This window comes from Urocampus carinirostris, chromosome 18 (assembly GCF_059441175.1).
Source record: "Urocampus carinirostris isolate Australia breed hairy pipefish chromosome 18, RoL_Ucar_1.0, whole genome shotgun sequence".
NCBI classification, from domain to species: Eukaryota; Metazoa; Chordata; class Actinopteri; order Syngnathiformes; family Syngnathidae; genus Urocampus; species Urocampus carinirostris.
The window spans coordinates 8,420,297-8,444,481 of record NC_142366.1 but is presented as its reverse complement, the minus strand read 5'-3'; the positions used below and the strand labels follow the sequence as shown (position 1 = coordinate 8,444,481).

At 42.7% G+C, this 24,185-nt stretch overlaps 1 protein-coding gene across 1 annotated transcript in view; it reads left to right on the top strand.

Moving 5' to 3' along the window:
• The window catches only part of drosha (drosha ribonuclease III), a 182,847-nt gene that overhangs the window by 153,834 nt on the left and 4,828 nt on the right, over positions 1-24,185 (top strand). The window contains exons 27-31 of the mRNA XM_088322279.1: positions 7,963-8,104; positions 9,725-9,807; positions 15,325-15,428; positions 17,431-17,523; positions 21,773-21,819. Coding sequence (XP_088178405.1) covers positions 7,963-8,104; positions 9,725-9,807; positions 15,325-15,428; positions 17,431-17,523; positions 21,773-21,819 — 469 coding nt within the window. The remainder of the gene's footprint in view (positions 1-7,962; positions 8,105-9,724; positions 9,808-15,324; positions 15,429-17,430; positions 17,524-21,772; positions 21,820-24,185) is intronic.

Genomic DNA, 24,185 nt, shown 5'->3' with positions numbered 1-24,185 from the left:
GACTAGCGACTATGCATCTGCGCTTGTTCTCATATGGAAGCGGAATGGAGAACTAAGGGTATGTACTGATTTCAGAAGGCTTAATGCAAGAACCATAAAGGATGCCTACCCACTACCGCATCAAGCTGATGCTTTGGCCGCACTTGGGGGAAATGCCTTTTTCTCCACAATGGATCTGACGTCAGGCTACTACAATGTCCCCTTGCACCCTGACGACAAAAAGTACACGGCATTCTCCTCACCATTCGGCCTTCACGAGTACAACCGGCTCCCTCAGGGACTTTGCAACAGCCCAGCAACATTTATGAGGATGATGATGTCAATATTTGGTGATCAGAATTTCATGAGCCTATTATGTTACCTCGACGATCTGATGGTGTTTGCCCCCACAGAGGAAGTTGCACTCCAACGCCTGCAGATGGTGTTTACTCGCCTTAAGGAACACAACCTCAAGCTCGCACCCAAAAAGTGTTTTTTCCTCAGACGGACTGTGAAATTTCTTGGGCATGTCATCAGTGAGGATGGAATTCGGACTGACCCCGAGAAAGTGAGAGCGATAAATGACGTACAAGTCGCTGATCTAATGGAGTCGGATGGCAAGACGCCATGCCCTAGTAAAATCAGATCTTTTCTAGGCATGGTGATGTATTTCCAAAGCTTCATTGAAGCATGTTCTGCGAAGGCAAAACCTCTGTTCAGGCTCACATCTGAATCTGGTGACAAGCATAAGCGCAAGAGAGCCCGCAAGAAAGGTCAAGTGAAGCTGACGCCTGCAGATTGGTCCGATGCATGCCAGAACGCCTTTGAAACACTGAAGCACGACCTCGTGACAGGTGTCACTCTGGCCCACCCAGATTTTGATGCGCCGTACAGTAAACTGGGTGATACAGGCAGGTGAAGAGCAAGTTCATCCAGAGTTAGAGGATAACTCACTAGACAGCAGATCTGATGCCCAGTCCGACTCTCGCAGTGTTGATACATCCAGTCGAGGAAGTCAGCACATCCCCGAACAAGATGTTGACCATACTTCAAGTGACAATACGGAAAGCCCATCACAGTGCTCTGAAAACATGATCCCTTTGGGTATGGGTCTCCCAGACGAGACCCCATTGAACACTGACCATCTGGACGCAGACTCCCCTGATACTGACTGTTTAGACTTGACTGCCCCAGACCTTCAAGCTCAGGTTATTTGTGCTCAACCTAACCGTTATGGTCTTAGGGTCCGCCAGTCCATCAGGCCTCCTAGTCGTCTTATTTGTCAGATGAATGACCATGTGGTAGGTGACAATCCTCTGTCCGCAATATCTGCAAGTTCCTAGTTTAAGTTCAGTAGAGATGCACTTTCAGTTTGAGTAACAAAGCTTGAGTAAGAAACAAGAATTGTGCCTATGTGAGCACTTACAACTACAGGAACAATGTTTGATATTTCAGAGATGTAACAGGCATCTTTGAGTCTGTGCTTAGTTAGGAGTTTCATCGCCTCCTTTCTTTTCACACTCCTTTTTGGGAGAGTTTTAGAACTGACATGCACTTCAGTTTGTTCCTTGTAATACTGTACCAGTTTTCGTGTCCTCTTTTTCATCAGTATTTGCCTTTTTGGCATGTGATTTTTTTTTCTGTTTAGTGTAGCACTCCCATATTTAGCAGAATTTCAGGGGGGTGTATGTAACGGGTGTAATAATAACTTTTATTTTATTGAAATTCCTGCTAAAATATGTGTATAGTTTTTGGTAAATGTCCTGCAATGCTGAGTCCAACAGTGCCATCTGCTGGTATGGGGTGGGGTTTGGTTTTGGCTTCTAACATGTGACCAGGAGGCGGGGTTTTGTCAGTTTTACCAGAGTACTACAAAGAGATCAAAGAGATCAGACCCAGCAGAAAAAGCTAATGTTGTGACTCATCCATTTGCAGAACTGTAATAATAAAAACCTCATCATCCAGTCCAGCGTGAATGTGGATCTTTGGTGGGACACGTACAACGCGGTTACATATATATATATATATATATATATATATATATATATATATACATACAGTACATACAGTGGAACCTCGGTTCTCGACCATAATCTGTTCCAGAACCCTGTTCGAAAGCCGATTTGTTCAATCACCGAAATCGTTTTTTCCCATTAAAAGTAATGTAAAATCGTTTTAGTCCGTTCCAACAGCCTGAATGTTTACCATGAACGTAAACATGAAGCTAACCCAGGCTAATCGTACCTTCGCGTTATCTTCCGTACGAAAGATTATGCTAACATGAACGTGTAAAAATAAAAAAAAGGATTATGAATAGGATTTCTTACCTTTGTGGTGGACGGTGGGGAGAGAAAAATCATCAAAAGTTTTTTAACCTCTTCCAAACTTGCGGCAGTTGCTTCCTTATAGCGCTAACTTCCTTAGCCGCATCACACGATTTCACAGCCTCCTTATTCTTTACTATCGTACTGATAGTCGATTTAGCCATGCTGTATTCACAAGCAAGATCGGAAATTCGTACACCTCTTTCATATTTAGCTATTATGGCTTTCTTAAAGGCAATAGTTGTACGAACAACTTGTCTTTTTTCACCTGTCCTGCTTGCACTGACCTTCTTCGGAGGCATAATTAGGGGCTAAAACACCCGTACGCCGCTCAGCATCGCACCCTAGCGTACCGGCTTTCGATCTCCGATTTTTTGACCGAACAGCGAAGCAAGAATTTCTCGAAATTTTTGGTCGAACACCGATTTGTTCGAACTGAGAGGCGTTCGAAAACCGAGGTTCCACTGTATGTAGATTGATAGATATGGTCCTATGATTTTCAGCGTATTTTGTTGTTCTGTCGTGGTTTTTCAAGATTTTTTTGTATTTTGTTGTGTTGTCGTGTAGGTCCTCACTAGTTTTGACGAGATTTTTTTCTGTTTATACTATTGTATATATTGTGGTGTATTTTGTCGTGTATTTTGTTCTGTCGTGTTTTTTGTCGCAACACAATTGTATTCAAATGAGGTGGCGGCCTAGTTGCCTGGCTTTTCACTTATTGATTCTTCAGTGATGAACGAAATGGCTGTTGTTGCAGTTCATTGGTGCACCCGGTGATCAGCCAATAGATGAACATTTTGCCAGTTTGACCCGCTCCCTCTTTTGAATAACATTTCGTTGTGACATAGTACATGACAAAATACACGATAAATCAGAATCCTTGGTCTCACAATCGCCCTCTGCCATGAGGCAAGAGAATTGCGTGCTTTAATTTGCATTTGCAGCCGCTCCCAAATTTTATATAAATCCGTAGTATGCGATTTATTTATCTGTTCTTTTATTTCTATGGCATTTATGCTTAGTTTGTTATTTCTACATATGGCAGAATTAGTCCTCCAAACCATCCGTCCAACAAAAATGGATTTCAATAAAAGCTCTCATTCAACTCAAGTGAGTCAGCCAGCAGGCGAGTTCCACATCTTCTCGCATTCTGTTTTTTTCCTCACTCGCATACGCGTCTTGCTATATTTAACATGTTTGCTTCTTTTCCTTTTGCGTAAGAATATGTTGTACACGATGCCTGCTACTCTGCCGCTAGTCGTGCTTGCAATATTTAAGGCAACCTCCAAACATTTACTGGGGAATTACTGTTTTTCTCCATGATGAATAATTCCACATGGCGCCAGTTCTGTCTCACATTTCCGCATTCAGAAGCTGTTTAGTGCCAGAACCTGATGCTTAGGGACTGTTGAGTTTAAACTTTATAGACACTTAAAATAAGGCGAGAAGACATCAATCGATTTTGAACTTCCAAGGAAAACCGGGATAGGAGCTTTCAGATAAGGGAAATTCCATCACTTCCCAAAGCCCTTTCCAAGCCCCCTCCTTGTATTAAATGTTCAATGTCTCAAAAAACAGATCAGCCCGAAAGGGTATGGAATTCAAAAACCAACAACATGTTTGGCCAATAGTCAAAACACCCAACAAAGTGAGTCAAAATAAGCAACCGGCATTCTATGAAATCTCCTTTCCATTTATCCAGTAGCAAAACCATAACAAAGTTATCCATTTACCCCCTTTTCGTTTACCAGAAGCAAAAAAAAAATCAAATTGTGGTAGATAGATGGATAGATACTATATTCATTCCTGTAGGGAAATTCACACTTCCAGCAGTATCCTTGTGTTGAAAATAAAACAATAATAAAGTAAAAGGAATATAATACATAATGCAACATGTTGATATAGATATTGTAAGCATTACTAGATGCAAGTAATGAGCAGCATGATGCGGGTAAAAGTGTGCCTATTTAACAGTCCCTAACCTTATATTTGGCCGCCCACCCGTACACGGGAAAGATCTCAGCCTCATCAATGTGCCAATACGTGACCCAATGGCCTTATCTGGTTACTGGATGTGTCTGAAGGTGCTTCAAGATCAGAAAGAGCTAGAACAAGGCACAGCAACTTAGCGGGTCAACTCAAGTCTTCTATCTAATATCTAATAGGCCTTATCAAAAACTATGTCTGCTTCAAAATGAGGCAGACACTGCTCTCTGGAGGCTGCGCTTTTCCATTGCATTTCTTCTTCCCTTGTGGTTAACGGCAGCTGGCATTCGTTAAAAAATTCACGTTAGTAAATAATGGTTCGTTTATACCAGTCAATATACAGAAAAAGACATGGATAGTAACATCTAAAATAGGCACAAAGTGCATAAATTGTGGTTTTTTTTTTTTGAACTCTTGCAGGCCACTTTATGGCTTTTTATGGATTTTTTCTATTAATTGTACTGGAGAAATTGGAAAGTTGGCTTGGAAAGGCCTAACAAGTGCTTGTATTTGGCCATTAAAGAGGTGTTCAAACCATGCAACAAAATAGCCAACTCAGGCAAGTAAGAAATGAAAAATCTCACCCGAATGATATTTTCTGTGGACCTTTTAGCATATTATAAATGTTTTAAAAGGACAACAATTTAGCATTTACAATTTTTTTTTGTTAATGACATAATTTCGTAATCTCCTTAAACATCTCGAGCGGCACTTAGAGAGAGATAGAGACAGGGACACAAAGAAAAACATTGAAAGGAGGATCATTCATTAGTTCTAAGGGTACCTTAAAGAACCAAAAACTAAAAAGGCAAAACAGTGAGAAGTTGTGCGGCTTGGTCAGTCATTTAAAGAAAAAAAAAGAAAGAAGCCCAGCACAACCCGAACGTAATGATTGACAACCTTTTCACTGCCAGCCATTTTTTCCAAAATTATTCCCAGTAATTTTAGATGTTTGAATACTTTCCCAAGACCCACAACATATATTTTAATGTATAAAAATCAATAAATATATAAGTACTGCACAGTACAAGTCAGTTTTTTTCATAGTTTGCCAGGGGCGCAATTTATACTCCAGTGAGAATTATATGTGAAATTAACACATTATTCTATTATTGAGTTTTAAATGTTTATTACTGGTACTGTACTATAACCGGTACGTGTCATTTTCACACTAAACCGCCTGTGCTGGGACAACTAAGTGAAAGTGAAGCAGCCTATCGTCTTTCTGCCGAGTTGGAGGAGTTGTTTACCGGTAAAAGTGACACGGTGGATGGAGATTTCATTGGATCAAGTGATTTAGAGTAAGCATGTTCTTCATACAACCGTTATGTTAATAACTCTTAATATGTTACGTCATTACTGACAAGCATTCTCTATTTTATTTTGATTTTAAATTACCTTTTAAGATTACATGAATTTGTTTTGTGTTGGATTTTATCAAAAACATTTCCCCCAAAAATGCAACATACACTCTGTGTGCGACTTGTACATGTTTTTTCCTTCTTTTTCTAGCTGGTGCAACCTATATCCCTGAGAGACTTAGTCTGGAAAATACTGTTTTGCTAGGACAAAAAAATACAATTATAATTCATAAAGAATGTGCAAATAAGTCTTTGGCAGTGTGACTGAATGATTTCTTAGTTTTTCAATATACCTTTATTTTTGTGGAAAGAACTCTAGTTTGGTCACGCACAAGTTGGATGTATGCCCATGTCAGATTGTTGCATTATTCATGAAGAAATTAACAAGTGGACCTTTTCCCGCAGTCTCCTAAGTTATTCCAAGAAAAAGAAAAATCCTGCGTTTTTTTTTTTTTTTTTTTTTTCTTGGCTGGGGTGGGAGTCTCTTGCAGTAATTGCCTTGACATTTTACATGGAAGCAAATTGGATGCAGGATTGAAAATAGGAAATCTCCATGTTCATACTTGCCGTGAGCATCAGCTCATATACTACATTCCGCATAGATGTACAGTAAAGCTCTAGGATATGGTGATCCCGCCTTATGACATTTTCTCTTTACGTGGGGAATCTATGTTTTTGGCCCCGCTTTTCGACATTTCCCCGACAATACCGCATTAACAAAAATTATCAGAATATATATGTTCAGCAGACGTCTGGGATATAGTGACCCCGCCTTAAGACATTTTCACTTTTCAGTAGGGAATAAGATTATTTTTTGTCTTTTTACCCACTATACCACACCAAAACAAATTAGCCCAGAAAAAAACAAAAAAAAAAGGTTGACATTTTCCATGTTCATGCATACGCACTACAGGAAAGAGGTCTGAATACAGTATAATGGAAGCTTGAGCTCTTGTTGGTGTGTTGTGTCACCCTGACCCGAGTGACATGGCCGCTTTCTGGTGTCCCATTTCATCTGGAGGGACGAAAGCATGACCAACTTAGGTACCGAGGTGCCTAACTTGTTTGGGTGTTTGGGCAATTGGGTTGGCCATGGTCCAAAAATTTGTGTGTGTGTGTGTGTGTGCTTTTTTTTTTTCTTTTTCCATTTATTTTCTTTGTTATTGTATGTGTTTGTCTTGCTGTCGGCCACCCCTCTTGAGGGTTATGACCAAGGTAGATAGATAGTAGATAGATATGCATAACGCAGAGTTCTCTAAGATGCCCTTTTTCTATTGGTCCACGTCATTAAAAATTCTGCTTTGCTATTGGTCTTCCAAAATGCTCTGGGCAAAACTCCCTCCCACAATGCCTTTCTGTCTCTTAGTTAGTTAAAGAATTTTGTGTGCTTTGTTTGTGAGTGAGTGAAACTACACTGTATTTTTGTACTGTATTCGCTATGGGTTTGCAGTGATGCTAAAGCTTGCTATCAAGCTTCCCACAATGCTCCCTTTCTTTCTTGTTGATAGGTTGGTTTATAATTAAATATATGGCAAGAAATATTACAAATGTAACTGTAACACAAATGTGCTTTTTTTTTGCTCGCCCTAATGCTAAGGTAAATCTCATCTCATCAGCTACACTGCTTATCCTCAGTGGGGTCGCGGGGTAAATATTAACAGGGAAATAGAAGGAGCAATGCTGATAGTCTTTTAGCATTTTTTTTTTCTTTGAAGTCATTATTACATGTTTACTCTGGAGTGCCATGTTAATCTCATTGCCTCCAATGTTTCCCAACGTTGATATAAGTGACAATTAAGACAATTTAATTCAACTTTTGATATATTTCTGTTTGTTTTACAAATGCAGAGACTTAAGTGATACGATACTGTATTTATTTTGTACTGTATACATTCGCTATGGGTCTCAAGGCTTGCAGTGATGCTAAAGGAGAAGCAAAAACATGATAACCATGGAAACGAAGCTTGTATCTGTATTTTTTTGTACTGTATTTATCAGCTATGGGATATTTGCAGGGATGTTAGAGGAAGAAGCAAATCCATGATACCCATGGGAATGGAGCTTGCAATGATTAAGAAATGGAAAAAATGCACACAAAAATTTCCCCTCACTATACCCTCACTGCTGTGTGGCCATAACCAATTGACGATTGGGACGCTATTGAAAATTAGAAAAAGAATCCTTGCAAGTGGACGTTTTAAAAACATTTTTTTTGTCATAAATAAGGAGCAGGGCAAACTGAGGAATGTTCAATAGCTCTCAATAAATACGGGCTCCCTATATATTGAACTCTTGTGTTTTTTTGTTTTTAGCTTCTGCGCAGTTCGCTGGTCAACAACCGCACACAAGCCAAAGTGGCCGAAGAACTCGGCATGCAAGAGTTTGCCATCACTAACGACAAAAGCAAGCGCCCCGTTGCGCTCAGGACCAAGACGCTAGCCGACCTGCTGGAGTGTAAGTATTCCCACAGTACCAGTTCGATTGTAAATTCCAAACTACAAGCCGCTACGTTTTCCTCACACTGCGGCTTTAACTTCAGTGTGGCTTGTTCTTGTTTTCTTGCGTGGGTATATTTCAGGTGGCTTAGTACCTGTGCGGACCCTTTTTCTTATTTTCTTTAGTTTTTTTCATGTTTCTCTCCTTTTTTCTTTTTTACCCTGTCTTTCCTTAAATGGTAAATGGACTGCATTTATATAGCGCTTTAACCAGTCACTAAGAACCTCCAAATCTCAATACAATGTACTTTACCCATTCACGCACACACTCACACACCGTTAGCAGAGTCAGCCATGCCAAGTGCCTACCTGCTTATCAGGGGCATTAGGGGTTCAGTGCCTTGCCCAAGCACACTTAACATTTGACATTTTACTCAGAGGAGCCGAAAATCGAACCTGCTACCTCCTGAGCTGCTGCTGCCCCATGATAATATAGTCTAAAAAGCACTTTTAATCTACCAATAATACTCCTGGAAAAATGTTCCAAATCTGAAATTCCCTTAATCTATTCTGAAATACAATTAAATTATATTTGACAGCTCTCCTATACTGTATATGTAAATATAATCTCTTACTTTGCGGAAAATCACTTAATCCACATGGTTATAGAACGGATCAACTGTAGTACTTTTTAAACATCCGAGAGTCCGATTTTGGCGTCCCGTTAAATCGTCATCATGTTTTGCATGATGTAAACGTCGCCATTAGTGTTTTGGCACGGCTTCCTTTTCCACTGGCGAGCAAAGAGCCATCAGGCTAATGAAAGTTAAAAAAAATACTTTGTCTTTATTGTGTTTTGTGTGCTGACATGCTGCAATTTTATTCCCAGTCCAAAGGCTTTAACGCTCTCTGCACTTTGGAGCGCTTCATCATACTGTGTCCTGAAGAGTCCGCAAAAAGCACTTAATAAATCTAAGATCTTGTTATTTTTACTGCTTAGTAGCAGTATCAACAGAACTGCAATTTTTTTTCCCTTTTTTTTTTACGTGATTCAAAATCTTTCAAAACTTTATTATGCCGTATTATTACGAACTATAAGTTGCAGTTTTTTTTTTTTCATAGTTTGGCTGAGGGTGCAATTTACACTCTGTTGATACTGATAGGTGAAATTATCAACAATTATGATATCATTAAGTTTAAAATTTTTCTTCCTGGTACTGTTTATGACTTAACATGTTATTTTCACACTTAACCACAAGAGGGCGCTCCAGGCTCGGGTGGACAATATCAACTAGTGGAAAGAAGAAGCAAAGCAGCTTTTTGTCTTCCTACTAAATTTGATTAGTTATTTACCGGTAAAGATGACACCAAGGATGAATATTTCATTGGAGCGGCTGATTTGGAGTGGGGCTGATAGTTTGGTAAGCTTGTTCGTTATGCCAGCGTTATATGAATAACTCTTAATATGTTACGTTATTACTGACAAGCGTGTCTAAGGTATTCACGTACGTGTAACCTCTCCATTTTTTTGTTTCTCACTAGTCTGGCCCCGTGAGTGTTTTTTTCTACCATGTGGCCCCCGAACTTAAAAAAGTTTGACACCCTTGGCTTAAGATGATGTTGTGTTTGTATCTTTTAGCTTTCATTGCGGCGCTCTACATCGATAAGGACCTGGAATTCGTGCACACCTTCATGAACGTTTGCTTCTTCCCTCGACTGAAGGTGAGCGCCTATCGACGCACGATCCATGAGCCCTTCGCCGATTGCGGGGGAGGGGGGCCTTAATGGTGCCGGCTTTAATGGTGCCGGCCTAATGGCGGCAGCATTGACGCAAAAGCTCCGTGCGGTGCCCAAATTGCTTTTTTAGCGCTTCTCAACGGGGATCGCAATGCTATTGGCTTGTTAGCTCCCCTTTTTGCCCATCGATTGTTCGAGCCAGATCTTTTTTCGGGTACTTTGTAGGTTAGTTCCGTTCAGGCCGAATCGCTTCTTCCTGATGATGGAGAGAGAATCGGGAAACCTTCAAGAATAGATCGTTCCATCTCATAAAATAAAAATAGTGTTGTTGATTTTTTTTTTTCTCACTTTTGATTCTAATGAGTTAGAGCAGTGATTCTCAACTGAGCCGACATGAGGACCTACCTTTCCACCCGAATGACAAACTGTGACCCTACACTTGACAATGAAATGATTGTGCAGTTTGAAGCAGAGATGGAATATATTCATCTCTTTTTTAAAAAACAAATTGACCAGCAAAACCAAAACAACTTCAAATACCGAATATACTTGCAAGTAAGCCTACATAGCATATAAGCTAGACTAAAACTGCTTTAATGTAGCCACATGTATAAAGGTTTCTACCCAAAATAATAAAACATAGAGAACCTAAACAACGATAATCACTTGTGTTGATAATAAAGATCATCCATCCATCCATCCATCCATTGTCTTCCGCTTATCCGAGGTCGGGTCGCGGGGGCAGCAGCGTTAAAAGGGAAGCCCAGACGTCCCTATCCCCAGCCACTTCCTCCAGCTCATCCGACGGGACCCCGAGGCGTTCCCAAGCCAGCCGAGAGACATAGTCTCTCCAACGTGTCCTGGGCCGCCCCGGGGCCTCCTGCCGGTGGGACATGCCCGGAACACCTCCCGAGGGAGGCGTCCAGGAGGCATCCTTATTAGATGCCCGAGCCACCTCAACTGGCTCCTCTCAACGCGGAGGAGCAGTGGCTCTACTCCGAGTCCCTCCCGGATGACTGAGCTTCTCACCCTATCTCTAAGGGAGAACCCAGCCACCCTGCGGAGGAAACTCATTTCGGCCGCTTGTATCCGGGATCGAGTTCTTTCGGTCATGACCCAAAGTTCATGACCATAGGTGAGGGTAGGAACGTAGATCGACCGGTAGATCGAGAGCTTTGCCTTTCGGCTCAGCTCCCTCTTCACCACGACAGACCGGTACAGGGTCCGAATGACGGCAGACGCTGCACCGACCCGTCTGTCGATCTCCCGTTCCATCCTACCCTCACTCGTGAACAAGACCCCAAGATACTTGAACTCCTCCACTTGGGGCAAGACCTCCTCCCCGACACGGAGGGAGCATACCACCCTTTTCCGACTGAGAACCATGGCCTCGGACTTGGAGGTGCTGATCCCCATCCCGGCCGCTTCACACTCGGTTGCGAATCGCTCCAGCGAGAGCTGAAGATCACGGGCTGAGGAAGCCAACAGCACCACGTCATCTGCAAAAAGCAGTGACGCAATGCTGAGGCCCCCAAACCGGACTCCATCCCCGCCAAGGCTGCGCCTAGAAATTCTGTCCATAAAAGTTATGAACAGAATCGGTGACAAAGGGCATTACCCCATACTCCCGAAGCACCCCCCACAGGGCCTCCCGAGGAACACGGTCGAATGCCCTCTCCAAGTCCACAAAACACATGTAGACCGGACAGGCAAACTCCCATGCACCCTCAAAGACCCTGAAGAGTGTATAGAGCTGGTCCAGTGTTCCACGGCCAGGACAAAAACCACACTGTTCCTCCTGAATCCGAGATTCGACTTCCTGGCGGACCCTCCTCTCCAGTACCCCTGAATAGACCTTACCAGGGAGGCTGAGAAGTGTGATTCCCCTGTAGTTGGAACACACTCTCCGGTCCCCCTTCTTAAAGACGGGAACCACCACCCCAGTCTGCCAGTCCAGAGGCACTGTCCCCGATGTCCACGCGATGTTGCAGAGGCGCGTCAACCATGACACGCCCACAACATCCAGAGCCTTAATGAAGTCTGGGCGGATCTCATCGACCCCCGGGGCCCTGCCACCGAGGAGTTTTTTGACAACCTCGGTGACTTCAACCCCAGTGATACGAGAGCCCAACCTAGAGTCCTCAGGCTCTGCTTCCCCAGAGGAAGACGTGCCGGTGGAATTGAGGAGGTCTTTGAAGTACTCCGCCCACCGATTCACAACGTCCCGGGTCGAGGTCAGCAGCGCCCCATCGGCACTATACACAGTGTCGATGGCACACCGCTTCCTCCCCCTAAGACGTCGGATGGTGGACCAGAATTTCCTCGAAGCCGTTCGGAAGTCGGCTTCCATGGCCTCGCCAAACTCCTCCCATGCCCGAGTTTTTGCCTCGGCAACCGCCAAAGCCGCATTCCGCTTGGCCAGCCGATACCTGCCAGCTGCTTCCAGAGTCCCACAGGCCAGGAAGGCCCGATAAGACTCCTTCTTCAGCTTGACGGCATCCCTCACCGCCGGTGACCACCAACGGGTCTGAGGGTTGCCACCGCGGCAGGCACCGACTACCTTGCGGCCACAGCTCCGATCAGCCGCCTCGACAATGGAGGCGCGGAACATGGTCCACTCGGACTCAATGTCCCCCGCCTCCCTCGGGACATGGGCGAAGTTCTGCCGGAGGTGTGAATTGAAACTTCTTCTGACAGGAGATTCTGCCAGCCGTTCCCAACAGACCCTCACAACACGCTTGGGTCTGCCGGGTCGGGCCGGCATCTTCCCCCACCATCGAAGCCAACTCACCACCAGGTGGTGATCAGTTGACAGCTCCGCCCCTCTCTTCACCCGAGTGTCCAGAACATGCGGCCGCAGGTCCGACGAAACGATGACAAAGTCGATCATCGAACTACGGCCTAGGGTGTCCTAGTGCCAAGTGCACATATGGACACCCTTATGTCTGAAAATGGTGTTCATTATGGACAGACCATGACGAACACAGAAGTCCAATAACGAAACACCACTCGGGTTCAGGTCAGGGGGGCCGTTCTTCCCAATCACGCCCCTCCAGGTCTCACTGTCATTGCCCACTTGAGCGTTGAAGTCTCCCAGCAGTACGAGGGAGTCCCCAGGGGGCGCGCTCTCAAGCACACCCTCTAAGGACCCCAAGAAGGGTGGGTACTCCGAACTGCTATTTGGTGCATAAGCACAAATAACAGTCAGGACCCGTCCCCCCACCCGAAGGCGGTGGGAGGCTACCCTCTCGTCTACCGGGGTGAACCCCAACGTACAGGCGCCGAGCCGTGGAGCAATTAATATGCCCACACCGGCTCTGCGCCTCTCACCACGGGCAACTCCAGAGTGGAAGAGAGTCCAACCCCTCTCGAGAGGACTGGTACCAGAGCCCAAGCCGTGCGTAGAGGTGAGTCCGACTATATCTAGTCGGAATTTCTCAACCTCACGCACCAACTCGGGCTCCTTCCCTGCCAGAGAGGTAACGTTCCATGTCCCAAAAGCCAGTTTCTGTAGTCGCGCCAAGGACCCCTCCCTTGGCTGCTACCCAGCTCTCTGCGCACCCGACCCCTTTGGCCCCTCCTACAGGTGGTGAGCCCATGGGAAGAGGGTCCCACGTCGTCCCTTCGGGCTGTGCCCGGCCGGCCCCCGTGGGTAAGGGTCCGGCCACCAGGCGCTCGCCAGCGGACCCCACCTCCAGGCCTGGCTCCAGAAGGGGGCCCCGGTAACCCGCGTCCGGGCGAGGGAAATCGAGGACCAAAGTTTTCTCTCATCATTATGGGTCTTCTGATCTGCGTTTTGTCTGGCCACTCACCTAGGACCTGTTTGCCATGGGTGACCCTACCAGGGGCTTAAAGCCCCCGACAACATAGCTCCTAGGATCATTGGGACACACAAACTCCTCCACCACGATAAGATAGCAGATCAAGGAGGAGGATAATAATAAAGATCAATATTCTAGTAAAAAAAATAGAATTACGACTTTTTAAACCATTTTTTATCTTTAAGCAGTGCTTTAATGGCAGATTTTGCCATCTTTTCTTGCTTGAAATTGTTGCAATGTTTCTCAACAAGTCTGCCTAAAAAATGATGCCAACACTGGTCTCTAGTGCTTTGTCATTTCATTTCATTGTCTTTCATTTCCTTGTGATTAACTGCAGCTGGCATTAGCTTGTATGTCATTCTCTCCATTTTTACCCAATACCTTTATGGAATGAGATTAGTCTCAAAAACAAATATATTCACTATTTACTCGACATGTATATATCAAATGTCTTGATTAAAGCACACACAAGATTAAAAATTGTTTGTTAATCGCAGATATACTTGCTCTCTGAAATCTAAGATTTATTTTTCTTTTGATGTTCCCGGAGGAATTTGAAAATTGTCTTTGAAAAGTACTTGTATTTGGCCATAAAAAATATGTACAAACTCTGCGTCCGGAAAATACGGTAATCAAAAGGCAGTGAAATTCAAACTGGAGAAGTTGTCCGTTATCATTTGGCTTATTGTCCATCCTTCCATTGTCTGTACCGCTTGTCCACAATAGGGTCGCTGGTGCGTGGGAGCCCAACCCAGCTATCTTCAGGCAGTGGGCAGGGGACACCCTCAACTGGGGCCAGCCAATCACAGGGCACACAGGGACAGACAACTTACTTGCTCATTCACACTTAAAGACAATTTATACCGGCAAATTAACCTGACATGCATGTCTTTGGAATAGGGGCGGAAATCGGAGTGCCCGGAGTAAACCCACGCAAGCACGGGGAGAACATGCAAACTCCACATAGGACGGCCGGTAGCTGTATTTGAACCCATGACCTTAACACTGTTCCGAGGACGCGCTAACCACTCAGCTGCCGTGCTCCCCTTGGCTCATTATGTCTTTTTCAAATCTGCACTCATGCTATATTTTTGGGAACAATTGCGATCAAATCACGCAAACGTAGTAGCAACTCTGATTCAGGGACAAAGCTCTGCGTATCATCGAAGATGTGCCGGCGTAATTGCTGTCTGGGTGATCCTCTCCGGGGAGAATCCTCCTTGCTCGGTCGGAGCTCCTCATTTCCACTTCCAAGAGAAAAACTTTTGCGGCCTCTCGTCCAATTTGGGCAGAAATGGAGAAAGCCTTGAAAAGCCCTCTCTTCCTTCCTTCTTCTAGCTTTTCTAATGACTGGCTCCTTTCCTCCACCGACGTTCGTACCAAACGGGCTCGTTCCCGCTCGACGGGCTGCGCTGCAGATGAAGGAAAAAGGAAACGGCTGAGAGCACTCTTTGCGCTAAACCAATTTCTCTGACTTGCCGCTTAATGGAAGAGCTTTTACAAGTCCCCGCTGACTGGATGGGAGGAATGGATGCGGGATGCGGGACGGGCGGCTCACCTGGGAGACTCCTGATATTTCTGGATGTCGCTGGGCTTGAGTGGCCTCTGATTTGTCAAATGAAATAAAAGCAAAGTTCAGGATTTGTTATTTGTGAAATGTTGTTGTGATGTCTTGCGGCAGGAGTTCATCCTCAACCAGGACTGGAACGATCCCAAATCGCAACTACAGCAGTGCTGCCTGACGCTCAGGACCGAGGGCAAAGAACCTGACATTCCGCTCTACAAGTAAGATGACAAACCTCATAAAAACACAGACAGATTGCAATCACGTTCCTTTACTCATCCAATGCCAAAACGTAAAAATATTTTTTCAAAACAAGTGTCCTTGACTGCAGAAACGTATAAAGTATTTGGCACTGCTCATCAGTAAGTACTCTATAGATGGCAGGAGAGCTTTAATCAGATCTTTGTCAACACATAGAGGAAGCCCCCACTTTCTAGTGTTTCTTCTTGCCAGCCAATGAGTGTGATTAGACAGCCCTTATGGCGGGTAGGCTTCCAAATCTGTTCCAAATCTGAAATTTTCTTTATCTATTCTGAAATACAATTAATTGCTGAAGATTCGCCAAGATTCACGCCGAATGGCCAGCACACCTTGACTTGAGATCTCCAATGCATTTAGGCCAATGCCCATCGTAGCGTTTTTCATACTGAATTATGACGGAACACCTGCTCCGCATCCCTCTGCATCTCGCTGACAGGGTCTGTGTCCTGCCCCTTTTTCAGGCCGCCTGAGCGATGCATCTCTCTCTCCCTGGCTTCCTCTCTGTCGGCCAGTCAGCAGGGCTTTGATCGTAAAAGGTTTTCTAGGAAACGTTAAACCTTGCAATGATCAACTCTTGTTTACCAAACAATTTTAATAGCTAGAAACATACTTTTTTTTCTATGAAGGATGAGGTCCGAAGTTTTTTTTTTTATATGCCGTATGCTTATATAACTACAGAGCTAACTACATTTTTTGTAGGCCTTCAAAAGTTTGTCAAAAGTGTTTTTCCAATTAGAGAAAAACATATGGCATTGAATGATTTAACACAGCACAATGTGCATTGTGTTCTACAATTTGATTGGCTAAACATTTACCCAACCCCTTGTGTCTGCCTATGTGTCAACAGCTCTAAGCCTTATACATATGCAAAACAGCTTGATAAACCTTACTTTTTTGTTTTTGGAAAATGTGTCACTATTTTTGAAGGAACAGTGAATATTATTTGACCACAATATGGTGCTGTAGTTATGGAACTGAAAACGAGTGGTTCAAAGCATAGGGATAAATACAAACGATGGAAACTCAAACTGACCGAGCCGCACAACTTCTCACTGTTTTGCTTTTTTAGTTTTTGGTTCTTTGAGGTACCCTTAGAACTAAACAAGTCAGGTGCCTGTAGGATAATACAAATGTCTTTGTGTGTTTTTGCTTATTATCCAAATCAATTCAATTTTTTTTAACTGAATCATTGTTTTTTTACCACTAGGAGGCGCTAAATAATACAAAATCTCCCTTTAACGTTGGCTCTGGGTGTTTTGGGCTCAATGAGCATTTGTTGGAGCTGCATGCAGCTCTTTGCTGTTCCTTAGTGGTTTCCTGGTCCTTTTTCAAAAATGTTAGATAATGGAAAATCATATGGTCTTTGAGGAGAACAAACATGACACAACTTTTTTTAACGTTTTCCAATGAATGTAGACATATTTATGCAGTATATGTTGCCTTCCCTCATAAGGCTTATATAAAGCGTTTAGGTGTTTTTAAGCCCCAAACATGTTTTTCTGTTCCAAAATGACTCTTTCAACATTCTGGGTAGCCAAGCCCCCGAGCTACGAAACCCAAACTAAGTGAGGGCCCCTAAAATAAATAAAAGGAGTCATCATCCGGCATCTTCCAACGCCAGAACAAAAGCGTCCCTATGTTTGAAATGCTAACATTTGCATAAACAGGCAGCGGGCTGAATAATTCAGATGCCATTGACTTATTTGAAAAGAGCGCCATCTATTTTTAATGCCACGTGGTCACTTACCACATAGGCTCAATAATTCAGCGTCTGCAGCAAACGAGACACGTACAACGAGGCGCTCGGCGCAAAGGAGGCGCGTGCCATGAGGCGCTTGCCATCAGGACGGATGGCGCTAAAACAACACGAGGGCCCCTGCTGCCATCGAGAAATGGATTTGCATTCCCATCAGTCTTCGCAAACTCTTTCAGAAAGCTGACTTTTCATTTTTTTCACCGCAGGACGCTGCAGACAGTTGGCCCCTCGCACGCTCGCACTTACACTGTGGCGGTCTACTTCAAGGGCGAGCGCATCGGATGTGGAAAAGGACCCAGGTTAGAGACCCCCCCACCGGGAAGATATCTTTTGACAGTCTGTACCAGACTCCTTTACCAAACCCTAATTTGTAATCGTTTTCTGCGCTAATCTAGGGGGTCAAGGGTTAGGGGCAAGGGTTAATAAACTAGGGTAATGGGATTAGGCCTATGGTTCATGAGTTAGCCATAATCGTTAATGTCAAGGGTTAGGGGATTAGGGCTAGGGTTTGTGGTTTAGGGGATAATGGCAAGGGTTAGTGAGTTAGGTTTACAGAATTAAGGCTAAGGTTAGGGGAAATGGTGAGTGAAATAGGGTAAAGATATTAGGCATAGGTTTAGTGGGTTAGCCTGAAGGGTTAGGATTCGAGCCGGGGTTACAGGATTAGGGCTGCGTTTAGCGCCAAGTGTTAGTTAACTGGGGTTGGGGGATTAGGCCTAGGGTGAGGTGGGTTAGCCTTCAGGGTTAGGGGCAAGAGTTAGTTGGTTTGGAAATTGTGGTTTGTGGTTTAGGGGATAATGGCTCGGGTTAGGGCCAAGGGTTAGTGAGCTTGAGTTACAAGATTAAGGCTGGGGTTAGGGTCGAGGGGTTATTGAACTGAGGTCGGCGGATTAGGCCTAGGTTTATTGGGTTATCTTTAAGGGTTAAGATTAGGGGACAGGGTTTGTGGATTTAGAGGTTGGGGTTGGTTAGGGTTTCAGGGATAATGGCTCAGGTTTGGGGCAAGGTTTTGTGAGCTAGGATTAGGGCAGCGGTGTCACCGAGGACCACATCAGCATAATATATACCTCCAAAGGATGTAATTTAAAGGTCTAACTAAATGTAATTAAATGGTATGTTAAAGAAATGCCACTACTCTTTTATTTAAAGTAACTTTGTATTTATTCATTTTTTAAGTCACAAACTTTAAAGTTGCATTGAAAAAATGTCACTACACGCGTATGGTATGTAGCTACGAGAAGTTCTAAATACATAGATTTTGCCTGAAATAGAAGAGAAAATCCAGGCTTCAAGAAATTCCAGATATTACCACAAGAACCTGGGGCTTCAAAGTAATTTTATCAGCACTTTATATATTTTAAGTTTTACTATTTGAATGTGCTTTTAGAGATCGGGAAAATGTGTTTTATAGCTATTTATGTTTAACCTGGAGAGGTGTTGTAAAAGGATAGTGGTATGTTTGGGCACGTTCTGATGGATGGGCAGGGCACCTGTATGATGCAGCAGGGGTAAACCAGTGAGAGCTTGTTGGGCCCTGCTGTTGAACAAAAGAGTGTGTTGTGTCACCCTGACCTGAGTGCCATGGCTGCTTTCTTGTGTCCCGTTTCATCTGGAGGGACGAAAGCAACTTAGGTGACGAGGTGTCTAACTTGTTTGGGCATTTGGGTTGGCCATGGTCCAAAAAAAATTGTGTGTGTTTTTTGCAATTTTTTCCCTTTTATTTTCTTTGTTATAGTAAGTGTTTGTCTTGCTGTCGGTCACCCCTCTTGAGGGATATGACCAAGGTAGATAGATATATGTTTAACTTGGATGCTTTTGAGAGGCCTGGAACAAATTAATTGGTTGACAGTTCGTATCAGGAAAATATGCTCGAGGGGATCAGGTTTAGAGTTTGTGGTTTAGGGGATCATAGCCAGGGTCAAGGGCTAGGGTTAGTGGCCGAGGGTTAGGGGTAAGGGTTACAGGCGAGGGTTAGGGGCCAACCATCAATTGTAGCGCAACCGATCGATGATGTTAAAAGCAGCATGGCGTCACCGAAGCAGTGAGGCAAGCGCCCTATGGTTTCAAAGGTGAAGACGGCAAATTGGCCCCACCTCTTTCTTAATGGCCGGCGGCGGCGTTTATCTTTGCCGTTCGCTATCGGGAGACGCATTATGCACAATGAAAATGAATCCATTCATTATTGATTTGACGTAAATTGCCGGATAGGGGAAAAGGAGCGCCGGCGGCGGGCAGATGGCAAGAGTGGCTGCAAGCACGTGTGATAAGGGTTTCGAGACACTGGTGAGGTTTCAAACAGCTACTGGGAAAGTTTGATAAAATGCCATGGGGTATGACTAGCTTCAAGCCTGAGCCATTTCAAAAGAGAGACGTGCTTTTGAAAATAAGGTTTTTAGTCATGTGAGGTTTTTTTTAACATTACAGTTTCGAGTTATGTGTTGGTGATTCAAATTTCGAGTCTTGTTCGTTTTTCAAAAAAGGGTTTTCAGTTGACCTTGACTTTTTCGAATTAAGGTTTGTAGTCTTGGTTATGTTTTAGAAATTAGGATTCTGAATCATTATTTTCCAAATTAAGGTTTTGATATAAAATTGATTTTTTCAAATTAGGGTCTCGATTCATGTTCACATTTATCAAGTTTGGGTTGTGATTTAAAATTGAATTATTTCAATTAGGCTTTCGAGTCATTTGTTGGTGTTTCAAAAAAGGGTTTGTGTCTTGTTTTAAATGAGGGATTCAAGTCCTTTACTTGTTTTTCAATTTAGGGTCTCAAATCTGTTTCTTTTTTTCGAATTAGGGTTTCAGGTCAAGTTTTTTATTCAAATTACTTTTTGAGTCTTTTTTAATAAGAGTTTCATGTCATTTGTTGAGGTTTCAAAATGGGGTTTCGAGTCACGACTACATTTTTTTGAATTAGGGTTGAAACTCTTGGTCTTTTTGGGGTTTTTGTATTATGGTTTTGCGTCATTTGTTTGTGTTTCAAAGTAAGGTGTTAAAATGGGTTTTTCAAATGGGGTTTCAAGTCATGTTTACATTGTTCAAATTAGGGTTTCAAGTCTATTTTTTATTAGGATTTTGAGTTATTAGTTTGTGTTTTAAAATAAGCGTTTGAGTCCTGTGTTGGTTTTGCATACCTGTCAACCTGTACGTTTTTGCCGTACAAAGTACGTTTATTATGCATTTTAAGACGTGTACGACGTACAAGAAAATCTGTACGGAAAAACGCAAATTTGTCAATGATGGGTACCATCCGGTTTGATGCTAGTGTGCGCATGCGTCTGCCGCCTGGGGATATCCCATCATGCATCATTCCGATCACACGTGAACAAAGTGAAAGCAACATAACATAACATAACAAACAACATAGTTTTGAATTTTCTTTGGATACAATCATCAAGTCGCAATGGCCGAACCTGAATTGAAACGCCGTGAGTCATTCTGATCGGAAAACAATCGGCAGGCTTGATTGAGTAAATTTGAAATACATGTGGTCTTAAAAAACATCGGATTTCATGTGGTAGTTGTGTAGTGAAAGGAAGTCCGTCTCTTTTAGAGAACCGGCTTTTTCGGCTCATTAAAGAGAGCCGGCTCTCAAACGGCTCACATGCTTTGATGCATTATATCATGAATTATTATGTTGTATAAAGAAGTTAAGAAAAAAAGGAAGTATAAAATGAGAAAATGAAAAAAGACAGGTTTGTGGTTATCCCTTTAATCAGTATATTACCAACAATAATTTAATGCAGAAAATGAATTTATAATTTGAATAAGAAAATGTATTATTATTCTACTTAATTATATTTGCATGTATTTTTTCTGCTACAGTGAACGTCCAAGCTACTTAATTTTCAAACTTTTTTTATAATAAAGCTCATTCATGTCGAGCAACTCAGTATCTCACAACAAAATGTTAATTAACAATATACATGATATAACGAAACACATGTACCATAACATGTTAAACTACATAAAAAACACGTTTGAAAAAAAATGGTGTAAGATTATTTTGTAAAGGAAAATACCACAGTTTGTAAGGGCATTTTTTTTGTCTGAGTTTCAGTCATTTGTTTGTGTTATAAAATCAGGGGTTGATGTAATTAGGGTTTCTATTTCCAATTCCAGTCTCAAATAGTTAATGACAATTTAAGTTTTCCAAGTATTTTTTTTATATTTGAATTATTTTTTTGAGGCTTGGGTTGGTATTCTCAGGCAAGCATTTTTGTTTTTGAACCCACGTTCAAGGTTTATTATTCAAATTCAAGTTAGGCTTTCTTTTCAACTGGTTCTTGATCTATTTGAAAGGGGATGGATGGGGTTTCAAATTCAAGATAACCAAAATAATTCTGCTTCCGTTGAACATCTGAAAAGATTCCAAACCCCGACGGCAAACAAACGCACCTCGTCACCAAATCCTCGCCGCCAGATAAGTTTGGACGGCTCCGCTAATCCGCCTCCACTCGCCGCCATTGTCTCAGAACAAAAATAAGACGCACCTGGATAAGCCTCGCTCAAAAAATCTGCTTAATACCTTACCCTCTGCTCTCTCGTAGCATCCAGCAAGCGGAGATGGGAGCCGCCATGGACGCGCTCGATAAATGTGAGTATACGAGCACAGGCGTCACACAAACAGCTACATGTTTGCCAGTGAATGTGTTAACTGGTTTATTATAACAGTTGAGTGAATGCACCTTTACACTTAAACCAACTCACCACACTATACAAACTTGACTCTGCCCATTAGCACCCAAAGTGAGTATTCAATTTGCATTTATTAAAAAAAAATCATAACCTTTAATATAAATTACCTAGTTGTGTTCATTTATTTTTTTACCTCTTCGGAAATTTATGAAGGGCTGGATTGAATCGTCGGGGCAGTACATTTGACAAGCCTGCACTAGACAACTAGGGATCAGCGGTTAAGTCCTTTTGTCGCATAATAACATTTTGGGGGTCTCATTTAGTCGGTTGCACGATACAGAACTGTATTTAATTACATTTTTTTAGTGGAAGTTCAATGTTGGTAACAAGATTGACTTGATATAATTGGAAATGATTTAAATGCAACACAAACTTTTTCTTCTTTTTCCTTGTTTTTTTTTCTACTTTTTTTTGTTCCTTTAAAGACATCTTAATGTGTTTATTTTTTCCCAGCTGTTACCTTTTTCTTGCTTTTTTGTTCTCTATTTCCTTTTTTCCTTTTATTTGTTTCTTTTTCTTTTTTTCTGGCTTTTTTTCTGAATTTTTCCTACTCTTTTTTTCTCTTTTTCTATCCTTTTGTTTCTTTTTTTTTCCAGCTCTTCACTATGTTTTCATTTTGGTATTTTTTTATTTTTTGTTCTATTGACCTTCGACCTTGACTTCCAAATACCGCATTTAGAACACAACGTCAGGGGAACCCTTGTATTTTTACCTTCATGCACTGTAACTTTGACTTAACTCGCTTCCTAATTAGCAATTTCGAGCCTTGATTTTTGTGAGCTGGCTAGATTTTCTTGTGCGCGGAAAAGCCCTGGGCGGTGCGCAATTGCGCACACACGCAGCTTAGAGGGAACATTGCTTAGAAAGGGCTTGAATTTAGCCATTAAAAGATGTACGAACCATGTCAAATCCGGTAATGTACTACCGTAAAACATTGTGTGTAACGCACACCCAAACTTTGGGATCTTTTGTGGGTTAAAAAAATGCACGTTATTTACAGTACAAGCAAAACATAGGGCGACTTTTATTTTTTTCTGTGCTGCCCGGTACCAAACAGCACGGTAACGGTCCGCAACCCGGTAGTTGCCGACCCCCGTGTTGAACGACATCCACAAAGACACGCGTGTCGCGGGTCTCTTGCGCCGTTGGGGGCGAGCCACGAAGACGTTTTTTCTTTGAAGGCAAAAGACAGGCCTGAGGGAAGCTCGGGGCTCACAACTCCTCGCAGCAGGGGGCGTCTTCTTTATCTTTGCTTTCATCTCTTCCTCAAAGTCCATTCGGAGAAGAAACACCAGACATTCGCCTTTCGTGCCCGCATTTGCCTGTCCTCCATGTTTGCTTCTCAGCAAAGATTTTAATTTTGTTTTTTACATACTTTCTTAAATCCGTCAAATTTAGGAGAGTCATTTCTAATCTTTAAGCAGGGTTCTCCAACTTGAGGCCCACAAAGAACATCTGAGTAGCCTGTGGACAGGTTCTGGAAATAGCTCAACAGTGCTGGGTTCTTGTGATTTTCTAGTGACATGAATTTCTTTACTTCACTCAGAGTAAAAATCCTAGATGGCAATTAGCTAGATGAAAGGCTAAAAACAAATCTAGATAGCTAACTAGAAAGGAGGCCAAAAAGGTGCTTGAAGCAAAAACAAAACCCCCCAAAAAAATTAACAAAAAGCAACCAAAACCACATTGCAGTGTTGGGAAATATATTCAATGTTCAAATCATTCTTCAAAGTTCAGTCTTCATTGTTTGTAAGTGGTGTCCTTATTTCCCTTATAGTCTATCCATTTTTTTCCACTCCTCCATGAATTGGGTCTCCTGCTTTCTTATAAATGTGGTCCTCTCCATTACAAATATTTCCTTCACAGTACACACCCACTGCTCCACGGTAGGGAGATCTTGTTTGTGCCATAATCTTCTTATTTGTTTTTGCTAGCTGTCCGTAAATTTTTAACCAGGTACTCATCCCTTCTCTATCGTATTTCTTCCGTTAGATGGCCTGAATAGAACACCTTGAATGTTTTAGGTATGCATATCCCAATAATTCCTTTAAAACAAACCTTATTTTTTTCCCAGTAATCTTGTATTCTTGGGCAAAGCTAAAATATATGCTTGTGGTCAACATCTATCCCTCCACATGGTTGTTGGACCTGCGATCAACCTCCCTTATTTTTGGGGGGTAAGAAAAAAATCTGACGACATTCTTCCAATATCATTTTACGGTAAAATCACAATGACCTAGCACTGTTGAGCTATTTTCAGAACTG